This window comes from Polistes dominula, unplaced genomic scaffold, assembly GCF_049000335.1.
Source record: "Polistes dominula isolate Pdom_NZ unplaced genomic scaffold, Pdom_raw_medaka contig_22, whole genome shotgun sequence".
Lineage (NCBI taxonomy): Eukaryota > Metazoa > Arthropoda > Insecta > Hymenoptera > Vespidae > Polistes > Polistes dominula.
Window position 1 is genome coordinate 893460 of NW_028300966.1, and position 26910 is coordinate 920369.

The window sequence follows — 26910 nt, forward strand, 5'->3', positions numbered from 1 at the left end:
TATATTATTAATTCAATAATTGAATAATTTTGTTGAAAAAATATATATTTTATTTTGCCACAAAGTTGATAACTTTGAATAATATGTTATTTACTTTAAAAAAGTACAAAACAAACAAAACAAGATTTTTAAAATTAAACAAACAATTTGTAATATTTCATTTACAAATATTTTTAATTTTAATATTCTCTTGTTATAATTTAATAAATGATGTTATATTTAAAAAAAAACCCTTTTTTTTTTTTTTTTGGTTATATCATTTTCAGAAATATGTTCCAACATTTCTCCCGTCTCCATTTATTATTTTTTTTTTTATACAAGAATCACTTTGTAAATTTGTTCCTATTGTCAAAATTATTGTAGAGTTTTTTTCCCATTAGATTGTTTTCCTTATTTTTTTTTTTTTTTTAAATAATATCATCTTTATTACAAAGAAAATTGTATAAAACATATAGATAAATATATAAATATATATAAATATATTTCTACTGTTGTTTATCCTCTAGATCATTAATTTAAATAGAAAGATATAATTATAATATAATATAAAAAAAATATAAATAAATAAATAAATAATAATTAAAGTGACACATTACTAAATGTACAACATGCATATAAAATAATATTTCAAAAATTCATGAAAATAATGATCACACATTAAACATTAAAAATAATTGCATGATGTAAACTAAATTAATTATATTACAACGTTATTGTCATTCCATTATAAAAATTAAATAAAAATTGACAATTTAATTAAACAATATTTATATAAAAGTTTGTTGCACCCAAATAATTTAAGAAAACACTCAAACGTATCATATTTGTTTTTTTTTTTTTTTCGAATATATATACACCAAGAGTGATGATAATTTACAGCGAACAATAAACAAACAAACAAAAAAACAAACAAAAATTAAATAAATGTCTTCGAATAAAAATGACTATACTTTTTAATGCATGTTAAAATGACTTTCCTTGAAAAATTACATTTTCTTATTGTTCTTTTTTGTTATTTGTTTTCTTTTTGTTGTTGTTGTTTTGTTTAATTTTCTACAATTTGTATCCTTCCTTCATCCCCCTCAGGAGATGGTATATATTGAACCGCTGGTTCTACTGGTTGTTGTACTGGTACTGGTTCATTATCCTCTGGTGTTTTACATGAGAATAATTTTGGATTATAATATGCACATAAGAAAAATGTTATTGTTATTATTATCAATGTAATACTGCTTATAGTTATTATCGTTATCATGTGCTTCTCACAAACCATTTGTGATAACGTACTCAAAATTAATAATGCATCATCAAAGTTATGACATTTCACATAATTCAAATTAACATATTGATTTCGTTTTGATCTTACGAAATGATAAAAATCATGAATGTAACAATCACATTTCAATGGATTACCACTTAATGTAAGATTCATTAAAGAATTCGAATTCAAATATTTCACTACTTCCGAATCAATTGCACTTATATTATTATTGTGCAATTCTAATACCTGTAAAAAGAAAAAAAAATTATTAAAATAAAAACACAAAAATGATAAATTTTAAATATTGAGTTGTTTGGAAAGTAATTTCATTTTTTCTGTTGTAAAAATGAAGACAATTTTTGCTTCGAGATTAAACCTAGGCCAGGGATCGGCAACCTGCGGCTCGCGAGCCGCAACTTCACATTCAAAGAGCCGCACGTGGCTCGCGAGCCGCAACCTCACATTCAAAGAGCCGCATGTGGCTCGCGAGCCGCACTCACATTCAAAGAGCCGCATGTGGCTCGCGAGCCGCACCTCACATTCAAAGAGCCGCATGTGGCTCGCGAGCCGCACCTCACATTCAAAGAGCCGCATGTGGCTCGCGAGCCGCACTCACATTCAAAGAGCCGCATGTGGCTCGCGAGCCGCACCTCACATTCAAAGAGCCGCATGTGGCTCGCGAGCCGCACCTCACATTCAAAGAGCCGCATGTGGCTCGCGAGCCGCAAGTTGCCGACCCCTGGCATAAACAATTGAATTTGATAAAATTAATCTCTCATCGATCTCACATGTTACTATTTATCGTTTTGCATCAACTAAAATGCCATTATTGTGTCAAAAAAAAAAAATGAAATTATTTTCCGAATAACCCAATAATAATAATAATAATAATAATAATAAGAAAAGAAAGAAATGATTTTCCATACTTTGAGTGTATTTTTTGGTATTCTGTCAAGATCAATTGTAGAAATATTATTATTAGATAACAGCAAATTAGTTAATTTAGCTGATTTGAGTAATTCCACGGATGGTATTTCGTGTAAAAAATTATTTTCTAAATTTAACATCAAAGTATGATTTTTCTCAAAGTAAAACGACGTCTCATTGATCACAAAATTAGCTAAACATTTATTAGAACAATCAATGATTCTTAATTTGTCAGCAAGTTTGACGTAACATGTACAATAAGTTGGACAACTACTATCATCAATATTAAAGTATTCATGTTCGGGACAAGTATAAGTTGACGATGATAATTCTCTAATTAATGGTCCTTCTGTACCATTATTCAAAATACATTGCAAATCACCCAATGTTATTTTAAAATAATCATAATTTAAATGTGGCATTCGATTGTCAATTAAACGTAACAAATTGTACAATTGACAATCACATAACAGTGGATTAAAATCAAGTTCAACAGATATCTCACGTTCCAAAGAAAAATAATCTTGTAAATTTTTATTAGTCGTCAATTGAACACCTTTTATTCTATTATATCTTAAATCCATTTTTATAACCTTCGTGGAAACTAATAAGTCATCCAACTATGGAAAAAAAAACAAATGTAATTATATTTCTATTAAATTATAATAATTAATCCTATATATATATAAATTACGTGTCACGTTGTTTGTTCGCAATGGACTCTTAAATTACTGAACCGATTTGAATAAAATTTTGCACATTGTATGCAATTTCATTCAACTTGAAAGATAAGATAATTTAAATCTCAATTTGTGACGTGACACGTTGTGTTTATTTTCATTATAAAATAAAATTATTTATATTCAGATATTTACCGTTATACTACTCATTTTGTTATTACTTAAATCTAATATTTTAATGTGATATCCATTACTCGGCCAATGTAATATGAAATGTTTAATATTATTGTGAGACAAATATAATTCTCGTAAATGATAATTGTTTTCAAATAAAGTATATTTAGTTGTTTCGTTAAATTCTAATTGATTATATGACAATTTGACAATCCTTAAAACTTTCATTGAACTTAATGCTTCATCACTTATGCTTGTTAAATGATTTCTTTCCAAATTTAATTCAACCAATAATCTCAAACCGTTAAACAATTGTCTATAAACAAACAAAATTATTCATATTTTTTTTTTTTTTCAAAAAATGTGAAATCAAAATACGTAGGAAAAATTGCTTTTTTTTTTTCATAAAAACCTACTCAGATATTTCGGTAAAATGATTTTTATTCATGTGGAGTCTTCTTAAATTGACCATATCTTGAAAAATATAATCAGAAAGTCCTTCAATGACATTATTACTTAATAAAAGTTCAATGACATTTTGTAAACCACTGAAGATTTGTTTGGGTAATGTTTTCAACAAATTCCCATTTAAATTGATATATTTTAATGATGTTGAATTAGCAAAAAGTGTTTCTGGTAATGTCACTAATCCAATATCATTCAAATAAACTTCTTGGAGATTTGTTAAATTGTAAAAAATGTTACTTGGCAACCATATCAATGGCACTATGTTATGTCGCAAATATATTTTAGACAATTTGTTATTATGTCCAAATACAGCTGACATTTGATACAAATTATTGTGGGAAATATCAATTATTTCCAAATTTGTTAAATTAGACAAAATATTCGCTGGTAAATTTGTTATATTATTGTTACTTAAGTTTAAATATTTTAATGATTCTAAATGACTAAATTGTTGCTCTTCAACATAGACTAATTGATTTTCCGTTAAATTCAAATATTCTAAATTTCTTAATTCATTAAATAAAAATTGATTGATCGTTTTCAATTTATTTTTGGATAAATCGATACCCCTGAGTTTTATAAATGGAAGAAAAATATCGTATGACACGTCAATTTCATTATCAGATAGATCAATCCATTCAACATTGACAAGATCATTAAACACATTATTTTCAATACGTCTTATTCCACTTCCAGATAATGTTAATCTTGTAATATTTCCAAATCCAAGAAAATGAAAGCTTTTTAATGAATCGTTTAGAAATTCGAATGATTGCAATGTTAGAGCTTTTGTATTATCAACTTTCATTCTTTTCATTATATCGTATAGATCAAATTTATTTGATAATCCGCAATGATAAAATTCAACCGAATTGACATTTTTGCCAGTTATTCTGCTGGTAAATTTAAAGTTATCCCATTCGTGCCAATTTTTACAATAAATCTGTTCAATAATTCATTCAATATTATTTATTATGATTGATTTTTAATAAATTTATAATTAAAAGAAATTCTTTTCAAATATATTGGGATCTCTAGCACTTGAATACGCTATCTGGTGGTTAAATACAAAACTAGTTTTGTGCAAGCAAATTTACAAATTTCTTACAAAATGTAAGTTTCATTTTATTTCATTTAATTACAAAAAAAAATAATAATAATAATGTTATAAGCGTTGTTCTATATTTTGGTTATATAAGTAATGCACAGTAACCTCCAGTCTCTAGTTCATATTTTTGCCGCTAGGGTAAGCTACACCCCTGCCAGAGATCCCAATATCGTATATTTGTTTAGAATGAAATTGTCGTTAAAATAAATAAAGAAAAATAAATGATTCTTCAATATACCTTCAAATAATCGTCTTTTTTAATGTTAATAACATATTTCCGGGTTTTTTCAACATCACAAGCAAAACTTATCTCATCTGTACCTATTGTTGCACATTTACATGATAGATTGTCTAAGCAATATGGATTAATACCGTTGATCGTTGTAAAAGTAAGGAAAAATATCGCTAAATTTATGATACTCATTGTTTTCCAATGATTTTCACTATAATACAAAATAAAACAGACAAAAATACAAATGCAATTTTATTAATTAATATTTCAATTGTTCAATGAATCCTAAATTTCAAAGAAATGATTTATTTTTATTGTTCTTATTATTTTTATTATGAACTATGTTCTATTCCAGGGATCGGCAACCTTTTGAGTCTGAAGAGCCAAAAATTATAATTTACAAAATTAATCAATTTACCAAATAAATCTTTTTGATAAAAAAAAAAACTAATCTATTTATTCATCGGTTCCTCGTTAATCAATACAGAACAATTTTTAAATGTTTTTTTCTTTTTTTTACTAAACTCTTTTAACTAAAGAGCCGCAAAGAGCCACAAGAGCCGCACGTGGCTCGCGAGCCGCAAAGAGCCGCATGTGGCTCGCGAGCCGCAAAGAGCCGCATGTGGCTCGCGAGCCACAGGTTGCCGACCCCTGTTCTATTCTAAATATCAAATGTTTGTTGTAACGATTTGTATTATTTAAAATCAACAAAATTAGATTACCTTATAATATAAACAACATTGAGATCAAATGAATTCCGTTTATTTGTTGTTATTAATGATGAAGTTTCTTTTTCTTGTCAAGATAATAATTATTTCTTAGTAGATTATTCTATATTGTTTTAAGATGAATATAATAATTGAACAAAATTTGTATATTTTAAATTTAATAATTCGCTTGTTTTTTAAAATTAAAATAATTTAAACAAGAATAAAAAAAAAAAAAAGACAAAATATATCTTCTAAGAAATTTTTAAAAAGTACACAAATATTGAAAGTTTATACAGGAATAGCAAAATAAAAATAAAAAAATAAATGATTATGATGAATATTATTTATATATATATATATATATATATAAAATAATCTTACTTTCTAAATTCTTAGATCAAATTAAACGATTTTGCACACTAACACAGATGTTGTTACTTATATGTAAACAAGAAGAATAACAGAAATATAAAAATTATTTGTACATATATATATATATATATAAAGTAAATAAAAGCAAAAACTTGAAGCTAACGATCCTAAATGTTTAATAATATTTTTTTTCATTTGTTTATAGTCTATAAATAACTTCTTGTTTGAAAATTAAGATTAGAAAATACTAATAAATATACCTAATGAATTATTTTACATAAACTATTGAAAAATTACGAAATTTCTTAAATACATATACAGATATATATAAATAATTATTATAATATATATATATACAGTTAAAAAATGTAATTAATTTAATAGTAATAATTTTATTTTGTTAACAAAATTAGAAGATATTGAATAAAATTAAAACATAAAAACGTTTGTATTATGGTTATTTCATTTTATTTAAAGTCAAATTTGGAAAACGTTTAACGATTATCTTCTTTTATTTATTTTTGTATGAAAATTAAATAATTTATCAGTTAGAATTTATGATAACAATTATATTGATATGAAAATTAATGTAACAGACAAATCAATTATTATTAACATTTGAAAAGATAAGAAATTGAATGATTTTTTTTCTTTTTTTTTTTAATAAAATCTATATATTTATTATACCGTATCTAAAAAATTATAAAGTGTGCATAGTAATTTTTAACAACAATATTAATATTTTTTTTTGTACAATGCATATGAGTTTTTTTTTTTTTTTTAATTAACATTACAATTACATCATGTGCATTATTTTATTTTATAGATAACAAATTGTAATTTTTTAAATGAATAATATTTCTAAAAATAATCTTCTTTTGAATTATTCTATTTAAAAAAAAAAAACTATTATACTTGATACATTAAAGTATTCCATTTAATAAAATATTTTTATTTAATTTTTGATTAAATAAGAAATATTTTTTCAAATGTATTTTTTTTCTTGTTTTTTTTTTTTTTCAAAAACATTATTTTCAGAAATATTAATTTTTTTTCTTATCGCAAATTAAAAAACAAAGAAAAAAAAAAAAAAGAAAAATAAAATTCTTTCAACTATTTCGTTTATTCGTACATCTCGTCAATTGCAAATATAAATTTATTAACACGTGCAATGATAAATAAATAAATAACAATAAATTTTACACGCAAATATATATATATATATGTATATGAAAATTAAAATTCTAAATAGCATATTAAAAAAATTGAACAAATATTAAAAGAGTTTATTCATTTAATTATAAATATATATTATATTATATTATATTATATTTATCTAATTTTATCTATAAAAGATAAACGATAATATTTATAATCAAACATTTGCCCTAGTTTTATATTGTTACTTTAATTTTTTTTTTTTTTTTTTTTTTTTTAATATTTTGTTAATTAAAAACACCATAAATTTGTAAATGAATCAAATGATTTCATACGATTAAAAAAAAAAAAAGAAAAAAAATCGTCATACATGTAATGCATGAAAAGAAAAATAATTTAAAATGTTTCTCGATCAAAATGTCATGGGGTTTTTTTTTTCTTTTTTTTTTTCATTGAATTTTAAATCAGTCTTGTTGGTGCAAATGCATTAACAAATCTTGTTACAAAACTATCTGGAATAAATGTACGAATATCTTTTCTAAAATACCATATTAAAATAATCATTGCTAATAACATTCCTATGGAAAGTGAAATCACTAAGCCCGCGATGGCTTTTGAAAAACCATGAATTTTAGGTTGACAAATTAAATCGTGAAAATCCATCAGATACAATGGAGTACTAATATTGTTATTACACATTATATTTGCTAAATCTTTATATTCATATCTCATAGATAATATGAATAAAAATAAATCGTGAGCATTGCAATCGCATTTAATTGGATTACCACTGAATGTAAATTCTTTCAATGATCCTTTTTTCAAATATCTTATTACGTCCAAATTAACCTTTGTTATATTATTATTATGCAAATGTAATACCTAAAAAAAAAAAAATAATGAAAAAAATATATAAGTTGATTTAACATATATATATTTATATATTATATTATTATATTTAATTATTATATTATATATAACTATATTTAATTAATATATTATTTTATAACTATATTAAATATATATATTAATATTATATAATTATATTACAATAATATATATAATTATAATAATAATATTATATAATATTATTAATATTATTATTAATAACTATATTACCTTATTATATTATATAACTATATTTATAATTATTATATACATATTGTGTAATAAACAAAAAAAATCAAATAAAAATAAAAAAGAAACAAACAAACTTACTTCAAGATATTTCGGTATTCTGTCGAGTATTATTTCGGAAATATTATTATTAGATAATATCAAAGTAGTTACATTGATTTCTGATAAAACTTCTAACGATGGCATTTCTTTTAAAAAGTTACCACTAAGATTAATTGCCAATGGATATCCATCCTCAAGTATAACGTTATTTTGATTAATCACAAAATTGGCTAATCCTTTGTTCGAACAATCCATAAAACGCATCATGTCTGACAATCTTATGTTACATGTGCATTTATCCGGACAAATTCCCGTTCTATTGAAATATTCTTCCTCTGAACATGAATATGTACTTGCACGTAATCTTTTAATCCTTGGTCCTAATTTTCCATTAGATTTTACGCATGACATATCACCGACAGATAATTTAAAAAAATTGTAATACATGTTCATAATTTTTTTCTCACGCCAACGTAACAAATCATACAAATAACAATCGCATAATATTGGATTGTTATCAATCGTAATAATGATATCACGTACAACGTTATAAAATTTGGTATCCCTTCTTTTAATGTTAAACACAATACTTTGAATTTTATTATTACTCAGATCTATTTTAATATTGGTCGAAGGTATTAAAAAGTCATCTGCCTGTTAAACAAAAATATATTTCTATTGTTTCTTATCATTATAGAATATTGATTAAACCTTTGCACTCCGTTGTCTCATCGTATGAGACATCATGATTCTATCCTATCACTCCAATGTTTCAATGTATGAGACGCAATAAAATAATATTGCGAATTATAAATTGAGATATTAACTATCCTATCTTTCAAATTGAATGAAATTGCACACAGTATGCAAAATTTGATTTAAATCGGTTCAGTAGTTTAGGAGTTCATTGCGGACAAACAAAGTTGCACGGAGTGCAAAGGTTTAACAATTATTTATCAATATAATATTTGTTCATAAAATGTTAAAATAATAATTAAGATGATAAAAGAATTATTATAATAATTTACCATTATTTTAGTTATATTGTTATAACTCAAATCTAATATCTTTAAATTATCTTCAGTATCTGGCCAATAGGATATAAAATGATCAATACTATTGTTAGCTAAATATACTTCTTCGAGATTAGTATTATTATAAAATGGATTCCATTTAGCTTTACCAAAGTTAAAATTGATATTATTATTAGAAAGTTGAACAATGGTTAATATATGCAACTTCTCAAATGCCGTTGGTTCGATTATCTTTAAATTATTGTTACTCATACTTAATGAAATCAATGATGTCAAACCATCAAATAAATTCCTAAAAAAAAAAAAAATATATATATATATATATATATAGTATTTTTAGTGTATCACTATGATAAGTTGAAAGACACATATTCTAAATAATAATAATAATATTGCGAATTATAAATTGAGATATAAACTATTCTATCTTTCAAGTTGGATAAAACTGCACACAATGTACAAAATTTAATTAAAATCGGTTCAGTAATTTGGGAGTCCATTGCGGACAAACAAAGTGACACGTAATTTATATATAATGTTATTTCAATTTACTTATATTTCTTAGTTAGTTTTAAGTATTAGTAATTTTAGTATGTATCAGCCTATGTACAAGTAACTATGTTTACCTCTTGTAGGATTTACTATGTATTAACCTTTGTTATTACTATGTAAATTATTGTGTTTTTTTTTATGGTATAAATAAATAAGTAAATAAATATATATATATTTGGAAAATTAATTATACTATGTATATAAATGATATATAATAAAATAACTTACTTTGATATATAAATCATTTTATTTTTGGACAAATCGAGCAAGTGCAAATTCTGCAAATCTTTGAATATACCATCGGGAAGATTTTCAATTAAATTCGAACCGATTTGTAGCTCGTTCAAATTGGTCAAATTTTTGAAAAGATTAACAGGCAACGTGGTAAGATCATTTTTGTTCATACTGATGACACGTAACATTGATGAACCCCAAAAAAGATTTTCCGGTAAACTTTGAAATCCATTATTATATAAAAACACCTCTTCAAGATTAGTTAAATTTGCCAATAAATAATCCGGCAATGTGTACATTTTTCTTTTATTATTATTTAAATAAAATTGATTCAATTTTTTATTTTCATCTAACAAATTCACGGGAATGGAGTAAAAATTATTCATAGAGATGTCGAGTACGTCCAATTGTCTTAATTGAAAAAATATGTATGAAGATAAATCGGATAAATTATTCATAGATAATATCAATGTTTTTAATGATACAACATTGTCAAATAATGCATCATCAAGATATGTCAATAAATTATTCATAAGATCCAAATAGACTAATTTTTCAAGTTTATTTATTAACTTAACGTTAAATGTTTTTAATCCGTTGTTGAATAAATCGAGTCTCGTAATTTTCGGATTATAATCGAAAATTTCATCGGGTAATATTATTTCATTGTCAGTTAAATCGATCCATTCCACGTCGGACAATTCAATAAACAAATCTTTTGGTAGATTAGTTAAACCATTGCCAGATAAATCGATGGTTTTGGTTTTGGAAAAACCCGATAAATGTTCTTTTTTTAATGTTCCATTTAGTTTGCGAGCTGATCGAAATATTAAACTTTCCGCTTCTTCAATTCCAAATCTTTCGATCACATCTTTTAAACTAATTTCATCTGTTAATCCACACTTTTGAATTTCCACTGTGCTCATTTTCTCATTGGCAAATTCACTCGTAAAATTCAAATCTTTCCAACCATTCCAATTTTCACAAGTGATCTGTCCAATTTGTCAAAATAAAATTATAATATTACCAAAATGCTTTTTTTTTCTTTTCAATCAACATTATTTTATAAATAATATAAAATAAAACAAAAACAAAAACAAATGTATCATTTGACATACCTTAAATTTATCCTGTCTAATGTTAATGGCGAATTTTCTAGTTTTATTAAATAGACAATAAAGATGTGTCTCTTGATCACTTACAATTAAACATTTACAATTTGTATTGTCCACGCATGTTAAATTATTGCAATTGATCGTTGTAAATGTTAAGAAAAATATCAATAAAATCATAATAATATTCATTCTTTCCATTTTCTCTAATAAACATGAACAAATATGACACACACTAAAACAGATTAAACGTTATTCTCAAATATTTAAAATTTTAATATACATATCTCTCTACTTTAAATCAAAGATAACATTTCGAAGTTAAACTTCATTAATTTAATAATATTAATGAATAATTAAAAAAAAAAAAAAAAAAAGACACAATTAATGACGTATTTTTCTTTACTTCTTTCAATTTCAAATAAAATATTAAATTAACTGATTTTACACACACGTGTTGTTACTCATATGTAAACGAGAAGACTACTAACACACAATGAACTATGAAAAATAATTTCTACTTATATTTAAATTGAAATACATTCGTGTTAGAAATTTAAACTAATGACCTTGAATGTTTGATGATAGTTTAGAAATAGATTGTTGTTTGAAAAACAAACATTGTGTACAAATTCAAGGTGATAATATTTCTCGATATATAATTCAATAAGATACAAATGAATTATTATTACAATTATTATTATTATTATTATTATTTTAAATAGATAAGAAATTGAATTATTTTGATAAAACGTAATTATATTTTTATTTAAATTAAATTAAATTATAAATTGTGTGTATAATTTTAAATTATGCGTCAATAATAAAATAATTAATATTTTCTTTACAATGAATACAAATTTAATTATATTAATAATTAATGTTTAATTATTTGAAGATTTTTTTTTTTATTATATGTAATTTTAAAAATAATAATTGTTTTAAAGAAACATTTTTTTTTTGGTCTCATGTCATAAATGCATTATTATAAATAACATATTTTATTAATTAATTATAATGTGTGTGTGTGTGTGTAATATTACTGAAAATAATATATTTCATTTTATTTTTACAATTAAATATAATATATATTTTATTTATTCGAACAGTTATACTTCCAAATAATTATACTTTCGAAAATAAAAATATATTATTAACTTGTAAAAATGATTTAAAATAATATTTCAAAGATATTTCAATTTTACAAGATAATAAATATTAAAATTTAAATTAATTATTTATCAAATATAAGTAAATAATTTAAATTTGTAATATTTTCTTATTTTTTTTTCACAATATATTTTAGATAAAAAAAAATATATATATATATATATAAAAACGTGGGATTATCATATGAAAAATTCATTAATAATATATTATTTAATGTTTATTGAATAGTATATATTTTATTTCATGTAATTTTCATAATTCATTTTCTTAAAAATCCTATCACAATTTTTGCAATATTATTTTAAATATTATTTTCAGTAATATTACTTTATTTTTTTGTGTTTGTTATATGTGCCCATAATTATGAAAGCGATCTAAGTTAAAATTAAAAAAAAAAAAAAAATTGAATTTATTAATTATTCCTCACCACATTATTATAAACTAAATAAATTCAACGTAATTTAAAAATGATATTATTATTAAAAATTAATCGTTAGACATGACTTAGACCCATAAAGATATTACAGATAAAGGAAACAAACCATAAACGGTTGTGTAAGTGGAAATGGTATATCTGCATGAATATAGTAGGAAAAAACGAAAGGTTGATGTTGTCTCTCTCTAACTCATGCGATACACAAAAGACTCGCAAGTTAGAGAGAGAGAGAGAGAGAGAGACAACATCAACCTCCCATATTGTCTATCTCTTTTTATTTAGCCGACAGGTTTTAATGCTGGCTTGTTTGATCTATGTGAAATGAAAGGTTGATGTTGTCTCTCTCTAACTCATAAGGTACAGAAAAGATTTGCAAGTTAGAGAGAGAGAGAGAGAGAGAGAGACAACATCAATCTCCCATGTTGTCTATCTCTTTTTATTTAGCCGACAGGTTTTAATGCTGGCTTGTTTGATCTATGTGAAATGAAAGATTGATGTTGTCTCTCTCTAACTCATGAAGTACAGAAAAGATTTGCAAGTTAGAGAGAGAGAGAGAGAGAGAGACAACATCAACCTCCAATGTTGTCTATCTCTTTTTATTTAGTCGACAGGTTTTAATGCTTGCTTGTTTGATCCATGTGTAGTATCACTATGCTTAAATATACTTTCATAATTATAAACACATATACATAAAATTATTTTATTTACCTTCTCATTCGAGAAAAAAAAAATTATTACCTACATTAATTAAGAAAAAAAAAAAAAAAAAAAAAGACAAGAATAATTTCAAAATATTCAAACTACTTATATGAAGAAGAAGAAGAAGAAGAAGAAGAAGAAGAAAAAAAAAAAAAAGAACTATCGTTTATTCAAAACATCGTCAATTGAAATATAAAAAAATGATAACACATATATATGTATATATAAATATAAATATAATAAATAAATAACAATAAATAAATATATATATATATCAAAGAAAACAATTATATTATATCTATACGCCAATTATAAAGGAATAGTAAAACTATATGTGAAATTAATTCGTACTATATATATATATATTATATATATATATATACATAATAAATCTAAAAGTTAATTATTAAATGAACATATTAAAAATTAACAAATTTTCACAAATAAATATATTCTTCTCATTTAATTATAAATATTTCTTATTTTATCTACAATAAGATAAATAATAATATTTATATATGATTAAACCACTTTGATCATTTTATATTGTTTCCTTATTATTATTTTTTTTTTTTTTTTATTAATATTTTCTTATCTAAAACAATATATTATCAAAATATATTTTCAATCGGATCATTGCAAATCATTATATTTAATAAAAACATATAAAAATTACTATCCTTCAATTTCCTAATCAGGCTTATTGTTTTCTTCTTCTGTTTTTTTTTTTTTTTTTTTTTTTTTTTTTATATATTTTATATTTTAATTCCATATCAATTGTGTATAATTAAAAATGTATCTTTTTTTTTTTGTTTTTATAAATATTTTCGAAAGAATGAATGTATCTTTATTCTATGATACCATATTAGTATAGTAATCATAACAGAAATTACAAAACAAAAGAAAATATATAAAGCACTTGAGTAATTAGATTTACATTGAAAATCATTAAAGGTCAATTGATACAATGGAATATTCATCTTTTGACATGTTACATTTTCCAAATCTTCATATAAAAATCTCATTGATTGTACGCATAAATAAAAATCAATAGTATGACAATCACATTTAATTGGATTTCCTCTTAATGTCAATTCCCTCAATAATCCTGTTTTAATATAATTTATTGCATAAAAACTAACTTCTGATATATCATTATTATGCAATTCTAATACCTAAAAAAAAAAAAAAACACAAAAAAAATATATATATACATATAAGTTCATTTTTAATATATTTTATAATTATATTATTATTGTTATAACACATGAGTTGAAAAGTCCTAAGCCTAACACATAAATGACGCCAGTTTTATTGTATTCATCTCATTTTCAATTAGTATTAATCTTTCAAAGATATTTGTATAAATTTCCCAAGTGTCGAATAGTTGGTTCGTAAGATTCGTAACATTTTGATTGAAACACCTTTTGTTATATTTCAACAAGATTTTCGTGTGTTAATAAAACATTGCTTTTTATTGAAAAAAAAATACTGTTGAAGCTAAGGTTTGGCTTGATAAACATTATTTGAACTCTGTACCAAGAAAATCAACCATTGAGAAGTGGTTTGTTAAGTTTAAATGATGCGAAATGAGGGTCAAAGATGATGCACGCAGCAGACGATCGAAGAAAGAGGAGGCTGTTACCGACGAAAACATCAACAAAGTTCATAAAATCATTTTGAATGATCGTAAAGTAAAGTTGATTGAGTTAGCTGAGACTCTAATAGATATCAAAGGAACATGTAGGACATATAATACATGAATACTTGGACATGCGAAAGGTGTGTGTGCAAAATGGGTGCTGCGCGTGTGTTCACAATCGATCAAAAAAAAAAAACAAAAAACGATGGCAAAGTTGTATGAATTGTGCTTCGAATTGTTTTCCCATCCACCGTATTCTCCAGATCTGACCCGTCAGTGTCTTTTTCCTATTTGTAGATACCTCAAAAGAATACTCGCTGGAAACAAAATGCAGCACTGATGAAGAGGTTATCGTTGAAACTGAGGCCTATTTTTGAGACAAAAGATAAATCGTTTTACAAAAGTGATATTGAAAAGTTAGAATGACGCTGGAATGATTGTGTTACTCTTGATGAAGATTATATTGATGAATAAAGCCAATTTTAAACGAAAAAAAAAAAAAAACCTTGTTTTCTTTGTTAGGCCCGAGACTTTTCAGCCCATGTGTTATATCTATAATAGTAATAAAAATCTACTAATAAAAAAATAAAAAAACTTACTTGAAGATATATAGGTATTTTTTCGAAATTCAATTCAGTAATATTGTTATTAGATAATAATAAAGTAGTTACATTGATTGACAATAAAGGTTGTAACGATGGTATTTCCTTTAAAAAATTACCAGTAAGATTTATTATCATTGGATATTTACCCACGAAGATAACTTTAGATTGATCGATAATAAAATTGTTTAATCTTTTATTCGAACAATCCATAATGCGTGTCAAGTCAGATAATCTTATATTACAGATACAATTATCTTGACAAATACCATGACTACCAAAATAATCATTCTCCGAACATAAATATGTACTTGTATGTAATTGTTTAATCTTTGGTCCCAATATTCCATTTTTATTTATACACGACATATCATTGATTACAAATTTGAAATAATTGTAATAATAATTGATTTCTTTCTTTTCACGGGTACGCAATAAACCATACAAATGACAATTGCATAATATTGGATTACCATCGATTAATGCTATTATGTCACGTTCGATGTTTAGAAATTTGGACACACTATTGTATTCTATTAAAAATCTAATATTTTTTATTTGATTATTTCTCAGATCTATTGTAATTCTGTCAGATGGGATTAATAAATCATCCGCCAATAGGTCAGTTATATTGTTATAACTCAAATCTAATATTTGTAAATATTCATCATTGAACGGCCAATCGGATATAAAACTTTTGATATTATTGTTAGATAAATATAATTCCTTGAGATAAGTATTATTATAAAATGGATTCAATTTGAGAATTGCCATTGAATTAAAATTGATTCGATTATTAGATAATTTGGCAATGCTTAATTTTTCCAAATTATAAAATGCCTTTGGTTCGATCGTTTTTATTTTATTGTTTTCCACGATTAATGTTGTCAATGATGTCAAACCATCAAATAAATTATTTGTTATAACAACCATGTTATTTTTCGACAAGTCTAATGTTTCCAAATCGATCAAACGTTTAAAAATAAAATCAGGAAGATTTTTGATAAGATTGTTACTTAAATCGAGACTTTTCAAATATATTAATTCTTTGAAAAAATTCATTGGCAATGTTTTCAACAAATTGTCATTAATGGCGATAATCTTGATAGATATCGAACCCCAGAACAAATTTTCCGGTAATATTTTCAAACCATTATTATTAATATAAATCTCTTGTAGTAATTTGAAATTTGACAGAAAATAATTTGGCAATGTATTCAAATGAATTTTGTTATGATGGAATAACAATTTGAACAATTTGCGATTATCGTGAAACAAATTTGACGGAACATAGGTCAAATTATTATGAGATATATTAATCACTTCCAATTTGCTTAATGGAGAAAATATGTCTGCTGATAAACTAGTTATATTATTAATATCTAGTAACAAATATTTTAACGATGATAAATTCTTGAAAAATGTGTCTTCCAAATGTGTCAATTGATTACCCATAAGATCTAAAAATTCTAATTTCTTCAGTCGAGAAAATAACAAACTGTCCACTTTTGTTAATCCATTGTTAAATAATTCAATTCGTGTAAGATTTGGAGTTGAATCAAACAATTGATTGTTCAATATTATTCTATTATTAGATAAATCAATCCATTCCAATAAAGGAAAATCCATAAGTAAATCTTTCGTTAGATTGGTTAAATCGTTACCAGATAAAACTAATGATCTCACTTTTGGAAAACCAGCAAGATGGTGTCTTTCTAAATTTCCATTAAGACTTTTGTATGATTTAAATCTTAATTCATCCACTTCTTGTATTCCAAACAAATTGCTCACATCTTTCAAACTAATTTTATCTGATAATCCGCAATTTAAAAATTGTAATGTTTTGAGTTTCCCTCCTGCTACATTGCTCTTGAATTTAAAACCTTCCCAACCATCCCAACCTTCACAATTAATCTGTTAAAAAATATATATGTATATAAATATATGTATATAATAATTATTATTATTTTATTAATAGATAATTTGTATTTATTATTCGCATCAAACGGATGATACGCGTAATATTAATTATTTCACAATGAAATTATAAACAAATAAAACAATGCAATCTTTTATCTACCTGTATATAATCAAATGATTTAATGTTAATCGTAAACCTGCTATTTTTAATACCAACAGCACAAGTAACATGAAGCACCTCGGAATTTTGAGAAACACATCTACAATGTGGATTGTTCTGGCACAAAAAGCTAATACTGTTGATCGTTGTGAAGGTAAGGAAAAATATCGTCAACAATCCGATTTTCAACATCTTTAAAAAAAAAACAATTTCTGTCTATGATGAAACATACGGAAAAAATTACAAATTAATCATATAAACAAAATGAATTGAAATTTTATTTGTATTATTATTAAGATATTATTTGTATATAGTATTTATCGAAAATTCGAATCAAATATTTTGCAGTAACGATTTCAAATAAATATAATCACGTTTTCTGATTATTTACTTCTGTTAATTATTATACTAACTTTTTTTTCAATTTTGGAAAATATTGGATGTAGAAATGAATTGATTTCCTTTTTTTGTTTCGATATTATATTAAAAATATAATTTGATTGATTTAAATAACAGACACGTGAGATTTACTTTGTAAATAAATATTCAATTTTTGTCAGTAATGCCAACGAATTTATTTCTACACCTAATATTTGTTTATAATAAATTCATAACGAATATTGTGAATATATCTATATATATATGTCGTAATTTTACTTACTCTAGTATAATTTAAACAATAATTTATCTTCCTTCGTTATCTCTTCTTTCAATCGTATTTAATATAAGTTTGATCACTAAACGATTTCAAATTATTCGAAAAATATTTGTCAAACGAATTAACTATAAGAACACATAAGATTATTTATTATTATATTTATAATATTATTACTCGAAGAGGTCATACATACGATACTTCTTGTACTGTTGTTAATTTGTTTATACTTTGATTTTCTAACAGAAACTCACGAAAGTTTCTTATGAATTTTATTAAACATAATTCTTCATATTTTCTTTTCTTTTTCAATTCAAATAAATTCTATAACAATACATTGTTATATTTATTATCTCTATTTTATTGTTATATTATATCTACTCTTATTTTGAATTTAGCCACCAGATAGCGTATTCAAGTACTAGAAATCCCAATTATTAATAATTTAATTGAAATTTATGTTATTACATATATATTATATAAAAAATAATAATAATAATATTTATTCTATAAAAATATGTATGTGATTATTCAAATTTTTATAAACCAATCAGAACACCGTAATACTTGTCTTACTATTGGTTAGAATCATTTCATAAAAATAATCCTTTAAGTTTTTTAAATGAAAACTTCCACATCTTAACTACATGATCAAACAGCTGTTCCCTTTTATATTAAAATGCTTTTACAGCAATACACGAGGCATAACCTGCTGTTAATATTTTGTACAACTTTTTCAAGAGTTAATCCATTAAACGCGTGATATTAAACATGGATAAACCAGTTGTATTAGCTCGAGTAATTAAAATATTGGGTCGTACTGGTTCACAAGGACAATGTACACAAGTAAAAGTTGAATTTTTGGGTGAACAAAATAGACAAATCATTAGAAATGTTAAAGGACCAGTACGTGAAGGTGATCTCCTAACCTTACTGGAATCTGAAAGAGAAGCAAGAAGACTCAGATAAAGCATTTTATCTTTATATTATGTTTAAAAGATTACCAAATATGAAATCACATCATTCCAAATACTTCTTTTGAAATGGATTATTAATCTAACTGTCACTGGAAGAAATCTAATTGTAATTACTGGAAAGAAATGTTTATAGATCAATGACATCATGGATTGATCACATCATTCCAAATACTTCTTTTGAAATGGATTATTAATCTAACTGTCACTGGAAGAAATCTAATTGTAATTACTGAAAATAAATATTTATAGATCAATGACATCATGGATTGATCTAACTTTATGTTCAACTTTATGTATATTCATACTATGAATTCTGTAATAAATCTTATCTGGTAATCATCTATATTAAGTGTTTGTATTTTTGTTTTATTTTTGTTTTCTTCTAAATTTATCTTAAACTAAGAATTTATTATTAAAATATAATAATATAAAAATACAATATATTATATATACAGTACAATATCTCACTAATCCGGCACTATTAAAAACCAGAGGGTGTCATGTACACCCTCAACATAATATAATGTATGTATGTATATATTTGTGTTCTTGTTCGACAGGTTTTATTGTAACTGTCACATATCTTTTTGAGGTTAGGGGCGAGAGTGGCGCGGCAGGGATATGCCGGATTACTGGACGTATCGGTCTATTGAAGTGCCGGATTAGTGGGATTATACTGTACTATTATTTAATATTTTATGATTATCAAATTATCCCATTTTTTAAATATTTATATTCAATTTTCAAACTATTTAATTAGGTTTGTAAATGACGAATATATCATCCAAACTTGTTGCCATTGATACATTGACAACTTGGATTTATTCTACTGCATTCAATATTTCAACAACAATAGCAACAACAAATGATACGAATATTTGAAATTATTAATATATTTTCATATAAATTATAATAAATTATTTTATATATAATAGAAATGAAATTGTACATATTTTATGAATCCTGAGAAAATTGCAAAAGTAATAATGTTCAGAACTTATTATAATTAATGTTTTTTTCTTTTTTTTTTTCTATCGTCCTAAATACATATTTATAAATAACATTTATTTGTCCATTAAATAATATAAATATATATACGTATATACATATAAATATATAAATATATATATATAATTCTGAAAATAATATATTTCATTGATTCATTGATAATATTTAAAAAAAAAAAGTAACATACATATTTTTTATTTGTTCGAAATATACATATATATATATATATATACATCTTCGATATATAAAATATTTAATATTGTTCAAAAAGTTTTAATTTTTTGAAAATAAATAAATATTTTATTATTTATCATAAAAAAATAATAATAATAAAAAAAATATGTTATTACATATTGAGACAAATTTGTTTGAAATAATATTTAATAGGAAAAATGTTATTGAATTTTAACTATATAAAGATTTTCCTATTTTATTTGACATATTATTTTCAGAAATATTACTCATTTTATTTTTTTTCTTTTGTTTTGTTTCTTATTTGATAAATTATTTAATCATGACTTTCCATTTAAAATAGAAAGACCTTATTATATTAATGTTTCATTCTCATTCGTGAAAAGTATTTGAAAAATTATTGTTAACATTAAAAAGAAAATAATTGAAAAATCATTTATCCTGACATAGTCAGTTGGAATATAACAATATAATAAATAAATAACAGTGTATACGAGATAAATAATGTTCTGATAAAATTAATAATAAAAAAAAAGAACAGAAATCACATAGCAAAGATTAAAAAAAAGTTGTTACAGTACTGTTGTCTCCTCTCTAATTACATCAACTATATATATATATATATTCAACAGTAAAAATATATATGTAGTATATAATCTGTTATTTTCTTTTTTTTTTTTTTACATATATTTCAACAAATAAAATACCTATCATAATTGAATTATTTCATTTGTCATATTTTAGTTAAAAAGATAATCTTGAATTTCAATAAACATATATAATATTTTCTGATTGAATTCATTGTAGTTATCACATATAATAATATATATATATATATTTATAGAGAGATTACTATAATTTGATTTTATTTTGTAGCTGGATGTTCCATTGAAGATGATCTTCCCACTCGAGATGACACAACCTGTGAATATAGAATTGCAAATTATATCTTTATTGAAGATAAATCCCATGAAGATTGTGTTAAAGACGTTACCACTGGAGATTGTGTATCAACTGGAGGTGTATCTACTGAAGATTGTGTCTCAACTGAAGATATTTCTACTGGAGTTTGTGCATCTGCTGGAGATTGTGTATCAACTGAAGATGTTTCTACTGGAGATTGTGCATCAACTGGAGATTGTCTATCAACTGAAGATGTTTCTACTAGAGTTTGTGTATCAACTGAAGATGTTTCTACTAGAGTTTGTGTATCATCTGGAGATGTTTCTACTGAAGCTTGTGTATCAGCTGGAGATTGTGTATCAACTGGAGATTGTGTATCAACTGGCGATTGTGTATTAACTGGAGATTGTAACACTGAATCCCTTGTAGATGATACAAAAGTTGGAGTTGATACATTCATTTGAGAAAGATCATAAGGTTGATACAATCCAGGTACATCAGAATCTTCTTGATTTATTGCAAATATTGGCGGAAGTAATCCTTCTGGTAGTATATTATACTTTATAATTACATACTTATAAAATAGACTCAAGATTATCATTATAATGAAACACAAAGCTAAAGCCCTAGTGCCATGTAAAAAGATTTGAAGTAGACTAATGCACAATTTGTCTGGTTCCAATTCATGGAAATATCTGTTTCCGTCAAGGCATTTTATTTGACGTAGATCTTCATTAAAAACACGAGGTAATAGAACGTATTCGAGAAAATGTTTATTTACGCAAGAACATTCAATTGGATTTTCTGCTATATAGAAACTTTGTAAAACAATAATATTCAAGTATTCCAGTACCTTTGAACCAATTACTGATATATTATTATGAAACAAGTTTATATCCTACAAAGAAACAAAAAGAAACAAAATATTTCTTTAAATATCTTCATTCAAATGTATTCAAAATAAAAAATAATAAAATAAAATAAAAGAGACAACACACACGTACTCTGAGACTCATTGGTAATCTTTCAACTGTTATTTCACTGATATTGTTATAGGATAAGTCTAAACCTGATATGTTTAAAGATTGGATCTCTGGTATTTGCGTTAAATTATTTCTAGAGAGTATCAATACCAATGAATATTCATTGGCATTGTAAATTTTCTTCTGATCAATCTCAAATGTAGTTAAATTTTTCAAAGAACAGTCAATATAACGTGTCTTGTCATAAGGTCTTATAATACAATCACAATCACTTTGACAAGTTTTATTAATGTTAAAATAATCGTGCTCTTGACACGTATAATTCTTATACTTAAGTTGATTAATTGTTACCTTCTTACCATCAGATTTAATACAACTTGATTCTCTTAGTATAATATTAATGTGATAAATAAAAGAAGGCATTTTTACAGCATAATAATGTAAAAGATCGATCAATTCACAATCGCATAACAAAGGATTATGTTCAACATAAAGAATAACGTCTGGTATATTATATATCAATGAACGTTCGTATAATTCTATGTAACCAAATTTAATATTTTTCAATTTATTATATCTCAAATCAATTTGAATTTGTCCTGACGTTTCAATGAAATCAGTTATCTATAAAAAAAACAAATACAAATATCAAATCGAAATACTTTTCATCTTATCCGTCTTCAATTAATTAATATTACATTTTGGATAATACATTTACCAATATAGATTCTATTTCGTTGTTACTCAAATTTAATAATTTAAAATAATGATTGTGTTTATACCAATCGGAAAAATACGTTTTTATATTATTGTTCGATAAATCTAATTCCGTAAGAAATTGATTAGTATCAAATGGAGACAATTTGTTATCTGTATAATTAAATGTTAACTGATTATCAGACAATCTAACGATACTTAAATTTTTCATATACATAAATGACGTTTCATCAATTTGTTTCAATTGATTTTTTTCCATATTTAATTCGATCAATTTTTCCAAACTTCTAAAAATAAATCTAAAACATATTCTATTTTTAATAAAAAGAAGAAAGAAAAAAAAACAAGAGAGACTTATGATATATATATATATATATATAAATTGCACAATAAACGTACTTCGGTAAAGAAACCATTTTATTTCTGGACAAATCGAGTTTCTCCAAATGAAACAAATCATCAAAGATTCCGCGAGTAAGTGTTTCAATTAAATTGTTACTTATTTCGATAGTCTTAACATTCTTTAGATCTTTAAAAATATCTCGAGGTAATGTAATCAGAAAATTATCATTCAAGTTGATATGTTTTAACGATGATAAATTTTGAAAAAGATCTTTTGATAAATACATTAATCCATTCATCTTAAAACAAACTTCTTCAAGTTTATTAACACTTGACAAAAATTTATTAGGAAAAGTGGCCATTTCTAAGCTACTATTGTACAACAATAATCGTTGCAATTCTTTATTCTGATTAAGTAAAACCGAATGAATGGAAGAAAAATTATGATTAGAAATATCAAGTGTATGCAATTGTCCTAATCGATAAAGCATACTACGTGGTAGAACATATGAATAATTAGCGTTTAAAGTCAAACATTTTAACGATGTTAATTTGTCAAACAATCTACCATCAATTTCTTTCAATTTACTTTCCTGAAGATAAAGATATTCCAAATTGTTTAAATTATGAAACAATTCAACTTGTATCGTTTCAAATCCATTTTCTACTAAATCGAGTCGTTTTAAATTTGGAATATTTTCAAAAATATCTATGGGTAAAGTAAAATTATTATAATTTAATCCAAGCCATTCCAATTTAGGAAATTCCAAAAGCCAATCCTTTGTAATATTGATTAATGTATTTTTCTCTAAGATTAATTTTTTCACACTTGACAGTCCATAAAAATGTTCTCTTTCTAATGTTTTTGTAAAACTTGAAATGGATTCTAAAACTAGATCAGTTGTTTCTTCCACTCCTACTTCTTTCATTACATCAATTAAATTCATTTCTTTTGACAATCCGCAACTTTTCAATTGCACCCTTTTGATTATCTTCTCGAACGGTTTGTTAGTGAAATTAAAATCTTGCCATCCATTCCAATTATTACAAATAATCTGTTAATTAATCGTTCAATTTGATTCGTCAATGATTCATTTCATTCTCAACTTTTTCAAATAATAAAAAACAAATAAAGTTATATACCTGTAAATAATCTTCTGATTTATACCAGACATAGATATACCTATTATTATTAAAATTGCAATTAATTCTTATCAAGTCATATGCTATTGGAATACAATTACAATCTGGATTGATTAAGCATAAATGATTAATACTGTTGATCGTTGTAAAGGTAAAGAAAAATATCGTTAACAATCCGATTTTCAACATCTTTAAAAATAACAATTTCTGTCTATGATGAAACATACAGAAAAAATTACAAATTAATGATATAAACAAAATTAATTGAAATTTTATTTGTATTATTATTAAGATATTATTTGTATATAGTATTTATCGAAAATTCGAATCAAATATTTTACAGTAACGATTTCAAATAAATATAATCACGTCTTCTGATTATTTACTTCTGTTAATTATTATACTAACTTTTTTTTTCAATTTTTGGAAAATATTGGGTGTAGAAATGAATTGATTTCCTTTTTTTGTTTCGATATTATATTAAAAATATAATTTGATTGATTTAAATAACAGACACGTGAGATTTACTTTGTAAATAAATATTCCATTTTTGTCAGTAATGCCAACGAATTCATTTCTACACCTAATATTTGTTTATAATAAATTCATAATGAATATTGTGAATATATCTATATATATGTCGTAATTTTACTTACTCTAGTATAATTTAAACAATAATTTATCTTCCTTCGTTATCTCTTCTTTCAATCGTATTTAATATAAGTTTGATCACTAAACGATTTCAAATTATTCAAAAAATATTTGTCAAACGAATTAACTATAAGAACACATAAGATTATTTATTATTATATTTATAATATTATTACTCGAAGAGGTCATACATACGATACTTCTTGTACTGTTGTTAATTTGTTTATACTTTGATTTTCTAACAGAAACTCATGAATGTTTCTTATGAATTTTATTAAACATAATTCTTCATAATCTTTGTCAAATTGAAAGAAATTTTATGTAGAAATATTTTATATGAAAAACATAATTTTAAAATTAATATTAAACTTATGATGCACGATCGAAATAAACATTTAATATAAAAAAATTTCAAAAAGAAATCTAAGATTAATAATTTATATTAAAACGTACGTTTAACCATCATGAATTTTAAACATAACCTTGTACAATAAATCATTTTTGTAAACACAGAAAATGTAAATTGTTAAAATGTTGTGAAAAAGAATATATATATATATATAATATATATTTAATAATAATAATAATAATAATAATAAAGTAATATATATTACTATATTACTATACTACTATATTATATATATATATACACTGCGTGTAAAGAGAATATATATATATTATTAAAATGATATTTATTATTATTCAAAATTTGACTTTTTTTTTTAAATTTCAATGAGTCTATGAAGAAATTCGTCAATGATCGGAGGACTTTCATTTTTAACAAAATTCAAACAAAAATTATTATTTCAAGAAAATAAGAAATTGTTCAATTCAAATATTTTCAGAAGACGCGGAACTGTCATCGATTTTACGAACGACGTACTTCGAGTTTCTTCCTTAGTAGCTAACTTCACGTTGCATACTTTAAGATTGCACTTGAAGACAGCTGCATATATACATTCTCTCGTTAGAATTTTTTTTTTTATTTTCTCTCTCTCTCTCTCTCTCTCTCTTTCTATGTGTCCCTGGCATACCGAGATTGGTGCATACAATTAAAGAGCGTACTATGACGACAATGATGATGATGATGATGATGATGATAATGATGACGAACGATAATTATTATTATTACCCAGTTGCACATCTAACTGTAACAACTCTCGTGTTTGAAAATTTTCTTTTAGTTTGACAACGTGTATACAAAACATACTAAAAGTTATTTTTACGAGTATACTTTTTGTTTTCTTTTTTGTTTTCTTTCTTTTTTTCCCCCTCTCTTTTTCATCGAGTCGAGGAAACATGTTTTGAGGTTAAAAAGACGAGTCCTATATATATATATATATATAATGCGTGTACCATATATATATGTATATATATCATATATAGGAATATATTTTACGTGTGTGTAACAATGCAATGGGCGAGAAATTCGTATGGTGAAAGTTTCATGGTAGCTTGTTGAATCGAATCGAAAAATTGAGTCTCTCGCTTTTCCTGCACCCTATCGAC

The 26910-nt window shown here is 24.0% G+C and overlaps 5 protein-coding genes across 13 annotated transcripts; 1 reads left to right on the top strand and 4 right to left on the bottom strand.

The window, feature by feature from the left end:
* Positions 1–708: 708 nt before the first annotated feature.
* Positions 709–18810, bottom strand: LOC107072687 (uncharacterized). Of its 4 annotated transcripts, none has more exons than XM_089173086.1 (4): positions 18492–18810; positions 17831–18046; positions 17437–17664; positions 709–1507 (listed from the first exon to the last, which is right to left on the bottom strand). In XM_089173086.1, exons 2-4 carry the CDS (start codon positions 18020–18022, stop codon positions 1046–1048), a joined length of 882 nt encoding a protein of 293 aa, XP_089029212.1. In that variant the 5' UTR covers positions 18023–18046; positions 18492–18810; the 3' UTR covers positions 709–1045. The 4 variants fall into 4 exon arrangements, with proteins under 4 accessions (XP_089029212.1, XP_089029211.1, XP_089029210.1 ...); XM_089173085.1 differs by lacking the exon at positions 709–1507 and having other exon boundaries at positions 14170–17664; positions 18492–18613; positions 18682–18810; XM_089173084.1 differs by lacking the exon at positions 709–1507 and having other exon boundaries at positions 14170–17664; positions 17831–18022.
* Positions 7368–11491, bottom strand: LOC149032433 (uncharacterized). Its single transcript, XM_089172893.1, has 5 exons — positions 11208–11491; positions 10084–11081; positions 9298–9595; positions 8309–8923; positions 7368–7972 (listed from the first exon to the last, which is right to left on the bottom strand). Exons 1-5 carry the CDS (start codon positions 11400–11402, stop codon positions 7550–7552), a joined length of 2529 nt encoding a protein of 842 aa, XP_089029019.1. The 5' UTR covers positions 11403–11491; the 3' UTR covers positions 7368–7549.
* A 306-nt stretch (positions 18811–19116) lies between the features above and the next one.
* LOC107072707 (small ribosomal subunit protein eS28) lies at positions 19117–19805 on the top strand. Its single transcript, XM_015332856.2, has one exon. The coding sequence runs from the start codon at positions 19257–19259 to the stop codon at positions 19452–19454; it is 198 nt and encodes a 65-aa protein (XP_015188342.1). The 5' UTR covers positions 19117–19256; the 3' UTR covers positions 19455–19805.
* A 1677-nt stretch (positions 19806–21482) lies between these two features.
* On the bottom strand, positions 21483–26838 carry LOC107072706 (uncharacterized). 6 transcript variants are annotated; one of them, XM_089173090.1, is made up of 4 exons: positions 25855–25894; positions 25407–25528; positions 21657–23172; positions 21483–21584 (listed from the first exon to the last, which is right to left on the bottom strand). In XM_089173090.1, the coding sequence occupies exons 3-4, from the start codon at positions 22164–22166 to the stop codon at positions 21528–21530; spliced, it is 567 nt and encodes a 188-aa protein (XP_089029216.1). In that variant the 5' UTR covers positions 22167–23172; positions 25407–25528; positions 25855–25894; the 3' UTR covers positions 21483–21527. The 6 variants fall into 6 exon arrangements, with proteins under 6 accessions (XP_089029216.1, XP_089029217.1, XP_089029215.1 ...); XM_089173091.1 differs by lacking the exon at positions 25855–25894 and adding an exon at positions 25597–25821 and having other exon boundaries at positions 25407–25482; XM_089173089.1 differs by lacking the exon at positions 25855–25894 and adding an exon at positions 25597–25821.
* On the bottom strand, positions 22420–24744 carry LOC149032434 (uncharacterized). The gene has a single exon (XM_089173087.1). It carries the CDS (start codon positions 24552–24554, stop codon positions 23583–23585), a length of 972 nt encoding a protein of 323 aa, XP_089029213.1. The 5' UTR covers positions 24555–24744; the 3' UTR covers positions 22420–23582.
* Positions 26839–26910: the final 72 nt, after the last annotated feature.

Excerpts from the sequence above, each read along its gene's own strand:
- LOC107072706 (XM_089173088.1), bottom strand. The coding sequence starts at position 26,702 with ATGTTTCCTCGACTCGATGAAAAAGAGAGGGGGAAAAAAAGAAAGAAA. Across the intron at positions 22,109-26,533 it reads ACAGTTAGATGTGCAACTGG|AAGGATTACTTCCGCCAATA; the intron begins GTAATAATAATA and ends ATATACTACCAG. Across the intron at positions 21,585-21,656 it reads TTGATACACAATCTCCAGTG|GTTGTGTCATCTCGAGTGGG; the intron begins GTAACGTCTTTA and ends CTATATTCACAG.
- LOC149032433 (XM_089172893.1), bottom strand. The coding sequence starts at position 11,402 with ATGGAAAGAATGAATATTATTATGATTTTATTGATATTTTTCTTAACA. Across the intron at positions 11,082-11,207 it reads TTAGACAGGATAAATTTAAG|ATCACTTGTGAAAATTGGAA; the intron begins GTATGTCAAATG and ends CAAATTGGACAG. Across the intron at positions 8,924-9,297 it reads ACAATATAACTAAAATAATG|GCAGATGACTTTTTAATACC; the intron begins GTAAATTATTAT and ends TTTGTTTAACAG.
- LOC107072707 (XM_015332856.2), top strand. The coding sequence starts at position 19,257 with ATGGATAAACCAGTTGTATTAGCTCGAGTAATTAAAATATTGGGTCGT.
- LOC107072687 (XM_089173085.1), bottom strand. The coding sequence starts at position 18,022 with ATGTTGAAAATCGGATTGTTGACGATATTTTTCCTTACCTTCACAACG. Across the intron at positions 17,665-17,830 it reads AATCATTTGATTATATACAG|ATTAATTGTGAAGGTTGGGA; the intron begins GTAGATAAAAGA and ends ATTTTTTAACAG.
- LOC149032434 (XM_089173087.1), bottom strand. The coding sequence starts at position 24,554 with ATGAATTTAATTGATGTAATGAAAGAAGTAGGAGTGGAAGAAACAACT.